Source organism: Amphiprion ocellaris, chromosome 20, assembly GCF_022539595.1.
Source record: "Amphiprion ocellaris isolate individual 3 ecotype Okinawa chromosome 20, ASM2253959v1, whole genome shotgun sequence".
Lineage (NCBI taxonomy): Eukaryota > Metazoa > Chordata > Actinopteri > Pomacentridae > Amphiprion > Amphiprion ocellaris.
Window position 1 is genome coordinate 13,258,701 of NC_072785.1, and position 9,111 is coordinate 13,267,811.

At 40.7% G+C, this 9,111-nt stretch overlaps 1 protein-coding gene across 3 annotated transcripts; it reads left to right on the forward strand.

Moving 5' to 3' along the window:
• The first annotated feature begins 250 nt into the window (after nt 1-250).
• LOC111577963 (heterogeneous nuclear ribonucleoprotein Q-like) lies at nt 251-8,908 on the forward strand. Of its 3 annotated transcripts, none has more exons than XM_023284507.3 (12): nt 251-408; nt 2,153-2,312; nt 3,280-3,398; nt 3,655-3,762; nt 3,949-4,062; nt 4,377-4,553; nt 4,826-4,961; nt 5,534-5,739; nt 5,880-6,029; nt 6,130-6,251; nt 6,427-6,752; nt 7,388-8,908. In XM_023284507.3, the coding sequence occupies exons 2-12, from the start codon at nt 2,165-2,167 to the stop codon at nt 7,414-7,416; spliced, it is 1,635 nt and encodes a 544-aa protein (XP_023140275.2). In that variant the 5' UTR covers nt 251-408; nt 2,153-2,164; the 3' UTR covers nt 7,417-8,908. The 3 variants fall into 3 exon arrangements, with proteins under 3 accessions (XP_023140275.2, XP_023140276.2, XP_023140277.2); XM_023284508.3 differs by having other exon boundaries at nt 7,391-8,908; XM_023284509.3 differs by lacking the exon at nt 2,153-2,312 and having other exon boundaries at nt 260-408.
• Nucleotides 8,909-9,111: the final 203 nt, after the last annotated feature.

A 9,111-nucleotide genomic window follows, 5' to 3' on the forward strand; every position in this document is an offset into this window, starting at 1 on the left:
ATTTTCCAACAATATTTGCTTTAGTGTTCTGTTTTTTAGTGTCAGTCTTTTGTTGCTATAACTGTTAATTTATCTGTTCTATCAAACAACGCTTGCACCGTCAAATAATCGTTTCTGTTGCCGTGAAATGACGGTTCTGATCGTTGGAAGCGTAATTATGATGGATGCTGCGGATGACCTGCTGCTCTACTGTAAAATGCATACAAGGCAAGCCCGTGCAGGGCTGTCCAAGAAACCCCATCGACGAGACAAAACTCGAGGCGTGAACGTGGCAGCCATTTTACATCATCAAGAGTGAATGACTGAAGCCGGACCAGTGCCGGGAGTTTTACACTTTTTCTGTCTTTTAAATATCACATTTATCTTCCTAAATAATCAGCACCATACACGTTGGTGTGCCAGCGGCAGGTAGGGCGAATGCTTCTGATTGGTCACGTGATTGTTGCTTCATTGATTGCTAAAAAGTCCGAATCGTGCGGTGCTGTTTCAAACAATGTGGAAACTGGTGGTGGTTGGGAACGAGTTCTCCAGACCGGCTTTTTGAAAATGGACTCTTCCTATGTGGCGGCACGTTGACAAACCACGCATCTAGCAGGCTAAAGCTCTAGCTTCCAAGACCGTGTTCAGTGTAATTGCATTTAAAAGCTGTGCTTTGTTCACTGGAAAAGTCCGTACCGACAAATGACGTTGTAACAATGGCCTCACTGAAATTCCGTTCGAATTAGCATGCTAGCTGGAGCTAGCTCATTTTGACAGATCATGGAACTGACATGCTCATTGTCATTGTATGCTAACAGCACCTAGCTTGGAAAAGGCAGTTATATTAGCAATAATCGGCAATCGTGCCTTCCTGTTGTACCAACAGACCTGTTTCTTGCCTACTAAAATAATAAATGTAGCTGCACTGATAGAAAATGCATACTAGTGCCTCATGTTATTGTCCCGATGAAGGTCCCTAGTTAGCTTGACTGCTGTAACATTAGCTGTGCCACCTAGCCCGCTAGCTAGCTAGCCTCAACGTGTGCGAGTCAGTCCCTCCCCACTAAATCTAACATTATGTTAAAATTTGGGGAGTAAACTAATTTATTCCCAGAAATTTGCTAACGCTGCACATTAAGCATCCAGGGAAGGTTTGCCCAAAGGCTTCAAAATTACTTATTTACGAAGCATATGTGTTTTTAACTACAGAGAAAGCACGTGCTTGCCGATAAAATGCGATTGATTAGCAGACACAGTAAGATATCGACTTCTCGATATCGTTAGGGTAATATTAGTAAAGAATAAAGCAAAAGATTGCCGTCCACGTTTTGCCGAGTCGAGCGATGCCGGATAGATTACTGTGACTAGATCAGACAGATTGCTGCCCTGCACAAGTTTAGGATTGGGAGGTAGTATTTGGATTGATCATTAAAATGATGATTGGAGTGTTTATCAAATTGTCACACTATGTGCTGCAGAAGTGTCAATAAACAAAATGCTAAAGGGTGCATACTTGCTCGCTGGTCAGTCACCGGAAACCGGGGCTCACACTCTGATGGAACACGTGTATCAGCTATCTAGCCTGTGCTGAAGTCAGCAGTGAGAAGGTAAGCTAACATGTAATTTAGAGACCATAGCAGACAAGGCTTCTACACCAGCAGCGATCAAGAGGACTGAGATTCAGGCGTTAGCAAGTAAACTTGGCTCCATTTGCACAAAGTCCTTAGTCCAGAACAAACCAGAATGGAAAATACTGCCACATGGACACAAACATGGTAGTTTTTACAAAATGCCATTGAACTGATTTCTGTGGGGAATTTTGTATGTGCATTGTTTGTCTTGCGCACAATGTCACATCTGTTGATTGCCTGTATCCAGGTTTTGGGGCTTCTACTTCATTCAAGCTGAGAGCTACAAGAGTTAAGATAGTGGAAAGTCTTCAGACTGTGAAGGGCCACTTGCCATGAGAATGTGTTGTGCACATGTCAACATCCTCTGTTTGATCATTTGGGTTCAACAGCATCAAATTCACACCAGAACCGTACCTTGTTAAACCATTTATTGTGCTTTTGTAATTATATTGCCTGACAAGTCTGAGACTTTACACTCTCTTGAACACATCCCAAGTCTTGCCCTTGACCCAGGATTAATTTGGCTCATTGCATTTATACAGATTTCTGGAGACATGGCCACAGAACATATTAATGGAAATGGTCCAGAAGAACCAATGGACACCTCTGCTGCAGTTACCCATTCTGAGCACTTCCAGACTTTATTAGAAGCTGGTTTACCACAGAAAGTTGCTGAAAAACTAGATGAAATTTACATAGCAGGTAAGGCACTATGAATATACTTGCATATTTAATATGCAATTTTTTATGTTTATCAATTTCTTGCATGTATTGTCATTTTATCACCTTTTTGAGTGGGGGAATTGGTATCCTGAAGCAACTTTTTGTGGTTTCCTACCAAAATGGGTACTGCAGTGCTACAAAATATTAAATTACACATTACCAGTTTAAAAGTGTGTAAATTGATTGAAATGACTGCTGCATTTGCATTCCCAATATAGTTGCATGATCACTGGTGTCAGGGCGAATGAATTGTCTCTCTCTGGGAGTAATGAGCCTATCTAGTTTCGCCATTAATTTAAAGAAGTGTCTGCATCCTATGAAATTATTGTAGACCGTTAATAGATATGTCTAAATATGATGTCAGCTACAGTTTATATATTTGTTGCTTTAGTTGGATTTTCCAAGCTTGTATGGGGGTGAGCTGTAGTGACAAAGTTTTGGGGTCATTTTAGGACTTGCTTGGTTTATCACTTTGAGAAAAGTACTGGTCTGGCCTTTTCAGCCAGATGGGACTGAGGCGAAAACAATGGCAGCAGCTGTCTGGTGTGTGGCTGCCTGAGACAGGTGATGGCCCCTCCATAGAGGAGAATGCAGACCGGCTCATTAGAACCTCCCAGCCACAGTATAGAGGGGCACTGGCATATCAAGTTGCACTGTCACATCTGTTGTGATTAGTTCCGCAAAAACGTGCTGGCAAGAAAGTAAAGTGCAGCCTGACTACTGTATACAGCTCCATTAGATTAGGCTGGTCCTGCTCCTCTCTCTTAATTGTTGTAGTCATTATTTATTCATTACTCATTCAACAGATTTACGTTGTACAAAATATTCCGCATGTAAATGCTTGTCTGTAATGCCCTCCCTTGTATTGTAGTTTGACAGTATACTAATGAAGGTTTTCTTTCTTGCTTGTAGCTCATCGTTTCTCTGTGTGTTGTTCAACCTGCAGGTTTGGTGTCACACAGTGACTTAGATGACCGAGCGATTGAGGCTCTGAAAGAATTCAACGAGGAAGGTGCTCTCCAAGTCCTTTTGCAGTTCAAGGACAGCGACCTCTCACATGTTCAGGTATGCATATGGCACCGCTAGTTTACTGTTCAGAGAATTTGCAGTGCCTTCATACAAAGGGAATGTCCTTTGTGTCGTGTGATGAATAACACTATTATGTAGTTGTAGTGTGATTGCACAATTGCTCTTAGCTGTCACTGATCATATCTAGCAGACTCAAACGTGCTTTTACCTCTACCTGTTTATTCTTTGTGTAACTAATAGGAAGTTATCCCAGTGATGTTGATATGTTTTATTTATTTTCTTTGTCTTTCAGAACAAAAGTGCCTTTCTTTGTGGCGTGATGAAGACGTACAGACAGAGGGAGAAACAAGGGACCAAAGTGTCAGACACCAATAAAGGACCAGATGAAGCCAAAATCAAAGTGAGAGTACATCAAATGATTATGTTGAAAATGTTGTTATGCTTGGGACATCATGTGAGAATATGGAGTGTGTTTGGTTTCAGAAGTACATATAGTCTGCATAAACATGATGTTTGAATGCATCATATTCATGACTACTGATTAAACAATAACCCCTTTCATTTTTCATATTTTTGTGGCTGTCAGGCTTTGTTGGAGAGGACTGGTTACACTCTTGATGTGACAACAGGACAGAGGAAGTATGGTGGTCCTCCGCCAGAGTCTGCCCACTCTGGTGCACAGCCCACCATCGGTACAGAGGTACCAGAACATACGCATTTTCATTACTTTGATTACTGAGCATAACTATGCAAGAACAATGTACCTTTATTTACTCACTCTGTGTAATTTATTAATTTTGTAAATACCACTAAGTTCATTCAGGTATGAAATGGTGTCCAAATGATGAAACTTTATTATCTCCTAGAGTAACCATAGTTACACTGACAGTTTACCGCTAAGAGCTGAATGGATACCATTTATCAAAATGCCATCTATCCCTTGTCTTTTCCCTGCATTTCAAATTAAAGAGTTGCTCTAATGTACCATATTTCCTTTTCCTATGAATCTGGCAGATATTTGTAGGCAAAATCCCCAGAGACCTTTTTGAGGATGAACTGGTTCCACTGTTTGAGAAAGCTGGCCCCATCTGGGACTTGCGCCTGATGATGGATCCTCTCAGTGGCCTGAACAGAGGCTATGCCTTTGTCACTTTCTGCACTAAAGAAGCTGCGCAGCAAGCTGTCAAATTGGTAAGTTTATTGTACTACAATTATAAATACAGAGAGAGGGGGTTTGTTGATTTGTTTGTCAAATATGGCCTTTTCTGCCACTAGAACTCAGTAAAAATACAAAGAATTTTATGTAGCAGACAGTGTGTTAAGAATTTTTTAAACTGGAAGGTATGTGAAATGTATTTCCTAGATAAGGATGTGAAATAGTAACCACAGGTAGCCATAGGCTCCATTATGTGGACTGTCCTGCCTCTTTTTTGTTTCTTATGCTATCGTTCATCCTTCCGCAGTGCAACAACAATGAAATTCGACCGGGTAAACACATTGGCGTGTGCATCTCTGTGGCCAATAATAGACTGTTTGTTGGCTCCATCCCCAAGAGTAAAACAAAAGAGCAGATTGTTGAAGAATTTGCAAAAGTCACAGGTAAGTCAGCCCCATCCTTTAATTTTTGAATATTTGTTCATCAGCTTCATTGCTGCATTCTAGAAGTGTTTTTTGTTGCCAACTTTAATGAGATTCCCTCTCCAGATTAGTAGGTGTAGTTTTCTCAGTAATAATTTCTGAAGCATGTTCTGTCTGTGTCCAAATGATGATCTCATTACTGTACTGGAGTGATTCACGTTACTGTGATGGTTTACCGCTAAGATCTGACTGGACACTAAATATAGCAAATTACTTCGTTAATATTTTAGTCTTTATTTGCCATTCAATGTTTGGTATCTTTGGAGTAAAGGAAACATTTAACTTTTAAGTTTTTAATGTCTGCACAGCAACTTGCAACTACAATAAAACCATTGATCTGAATCTTTAATTGTTTAACCTGTATCTTAAAAATTTCATTGTATCTGTAGCTGTTTCCTAAAAGTAAGATTGGTGTCACTAGTTTGGCAGTGGGATGTTGATGTAATTGTTCTTTTAATTTTTTTTACAGAAAAAGTCATCTAACCATCTGCTGCTTTTTCTTCACCTCTCTCCCCCGTTTCTCATCTCTACAGAGGGTCTAAATGATGTCATATTGTACCACCAGCCAGATGACAAGAAGAAGAACCGGGGCTTTTGCTTCCTGGAGTATGAAGACCATAAGACAGCAGCTCAGGCCCGCCGCCGACTAATGAGTGGCAAAGTGAAGGTGTGGGGAAATGTGGTCACCGTGGAGTGGGCTGATCCCATTGAGGACCCTGATCCAGAAGTCATGGCCAAGGTAAGGCACAGGGCCAAAAGTCCTGCGAAATGTAACATTAAAAATATGTGCATCCAAAATGGGTTTTGCCTATGACTGTATTCTGTAGTTACAATTATTCTCTTTTGTGCAAAACCCTGAATTATTTTTTCTCTTTCCAGGTCAAGGTGCTGTTTGTGAGGAACTTAGCAAGCACTGTTACAGAGGAGATACTTGAAAAGGCCTTTAGTCAGTTTGGCAAACTAGAGCGAGTGAAAAAATTGAAAGACTACGCCTTCATCCACTTTGAGGAACGAGATGGTGCTGTGAAGGTACGGAGGAAAAACTGTTGTCCTTGAATAGATATAAAAAAGCATTTTGGTGAAGTTAAACTTGGAATTTGGTGTGATTGTGGTGTCCACAATTTCATAGGCTTTGGCTGATCTCAATGGCAAAGACCTTGAAGGAGAGCACATTGAAATCGTCTTTGCCAAGCCCCCTGATCAGAAGAGGAAAGAGCGCAAAGCCCAGAGGCAAGCCGCCAAAACGCAAATGTAAGCAAGAACAATGCAAGTAGATCATTGAAAGCCCCTCCATCTGTTTAATGTAGTGCAGCATATGGTTTAGGTGCATTTATAAATACAGTAGCATACGTAATGTCAACATACTCTCCTAGCATAATTGAAACTTCTGACCATGTTGATGTGTGGTCTGCGTGTCCTACCTCAGGTATGATGAATACTATTACTATGGGCCTCCCCATATGCCACCACCCACAAGAGGCAGAGGACGAGGCGGGCGGGGGGGTTATTCTTACCCTCCTGATTATTACGGCTATGAAGACTATTACGATTACTATGGATATGATTACCACAACTACCGGGGTGGCTACGATGACCCGTACTATGGCTATGAGGACTTCCAGGGGTCTGGCAGAGGACGAGGAGCAAGGGGAGGAGTCCGTGGCGGTGCCAGTCAGACCAGGGGCCGTGGAGCTGTCACACCAAGGGGCCGAGTGGGCTTCTCCCAGCGAGGAGGCCTTGGAACAATCAGAGGTAAATGACATTTTAACAGACTAATGCTAGTATTTTGAAGTGGGTAAAATAAAATTAATCGCACTGTGGCGACTAATAAAGCTTTACTTTGCTGTTACAGTTGGTTACAAAGAACTTGGAACATGGCTCACTTTACTTTGAGTTGGTGCTGTTTAGTCTTATATATCACAGGAAATTTCACTACTGAGCTCAGTCTGGGTGTCAGCATATTTTCTGAGAGTAGGTCAGTTACGAAAGTGCAAATTTCATAGCAGTGACATGGTTGGAAGGCCTCTTGTAGATTAGCAAATGAAAGCAGCTGTAGTTGGGGAAATTGACAGTTGAGGATGAACTGCAGTCCAAGTATTGGTTGTCTTTTAATGATAGTTTAATTGTAAGGCAGCACTTTAAAAAAAAAAAAAAAAAAGTTACAGCTGCTTATCGGCCTCATAACTAATCTCTGACAGGTGTCATCTTTCAGAGAGCCAGTCAGCTTGTTTGCCAGCAGACAGAGGTCAAGCTCAACATGCTGTTTTTAAGGCGGCGAGCTCAGACCCACACTAATGACAAACACTAGCTCCAGTTTGAATCTCAGATTGATGGAGAATGTATGTGCCATGAGTTTCTTGTTCTAATTTCACCTTTTCATGCTCCAGCAGGGAAACGGGGCCGAGGGCGGTCCTGACCTGTCACAGTGGATACTGACTTGATGTGTGGGGTTACACCGTAAGCTGCAATGGATGTTGAAACAACGAGCACGACAAAAAGGTCCAATGATATTCCAGCCTTACAGAAGAAGCATCTCCCTTCCCCCATGTTTTTTTTCTACTCATTTTATTTTCTGAAACTGCCACCTTAAAAAGTAAGCAGAGGATTCTGAATAGTTGCCACAGCCTCTTGCCCAGATTCTCTGTATCTAGCCCTGATATACAGGGCATTATGAATTGCCCTTACAATCTCCCAATTCCCTGTCCCTGAACATGCCATTTTTTTTAAATAATTATTGAAGAAATTGCACTTTTTAAGTTCTTAGGTTTGAAGTGGCTCAAAGGAGCTTGATGCTATTGTATATTTTTGTGCTTATCGCAATTTTTATTGTCGGAATATCCATGTTAATCTTAATTGTTTGATCTGGATGTTTGAAAGAGAACATTTGCAGGGTTTTAGGGTGTACCCACCTGGCATGGATAAGTCAGGCATTCCAGGAAAGTGGTTCTTTTCAGAACTTGTCTTTAAAGGGTTGGTTGACTACCTCAGTACAGAGGACTAAACTACCCGGCCTGTACTGTAAATAGGGAAACTTATATTGATGAAAGCAGGGCTTGTTTTCATACAAAATATGCACAAGAGCTGCAGCGCAAAAACGATGTACTTAATGTAATATAGTCATTTTAGCTGCAGCTCTGCAGACTGCAAACAGTCAAACTGGGCATGCAAAACAATCTCATGAGATGAGTCTGAACAAGCCCTGCTTTTATCCTATTTTGAACTGAATTAGCCGCCTTGCTTCTTCAGAGTATGTAGTTACTGGTTGTATAGTTTTTCGGAAAATGTTACTTTTGTAAAGGCTTCAACATCACAGGCATCCAACTGCCTTTGATTAAAAAAATGAAAAACAAAAATAAAGCCCTGCAGTGTCCCTTTTGTGCCACTGTATTATTCCAGTGGGTTTGTTTTTATATTGATACAACACATTTTCAAACAACATCAGAATAATGTAAAAGAACCTAATCCAACCCTTCATGTTGTTGAGATCATGTTAATCTTGAATGATCCCTTCCCAGCTCCCAAGACAGCAACTATGTAGAAGATCTTTGGCATTAATGTTGATGGATCACTGAATTGCCATATTGCCCAGCCAGCGAGCATGTGTGCCTAACCTTAGCTGCTATGATTTGGTGAGGGATCATAATCCCATAGTGGTAGAAGGGATACTGCAGTGAATGATTTCTATTTCCAGGTATAGCATAAAGGAAACTGCTCTTCAATCCCAGTTTTCTATACAGTTAACTCCCTCAATAAAATCATAACAACCACCTTTTGAAAAAAAGATGTTAACAGTTTTAAACTATTGTTGGTGGCCAACAACGTTTTTTGCATTCCTGCAAATAAATTGTTTTATACTGTAAAATGGAGGTGAGTGTAACTTATTTTTGTAATAAAGTTTTTGATTTCTATCTGTGTCTTAGTCCTTGGATAAAATTTTCACAAGGTGCAAATGCTCTGCTATTGATTAGTGTTTGATTGGCAACAATTCTCTAGCTATTTTGTTCTCAGTTATTCAGATTTCTTATTTATGTGATGAAGAAATTACTGTTTGATTTTTACTCTTTGAGTAACCATGTACTTAATTGTATTAGAACATTAGATGAAGAGAAGG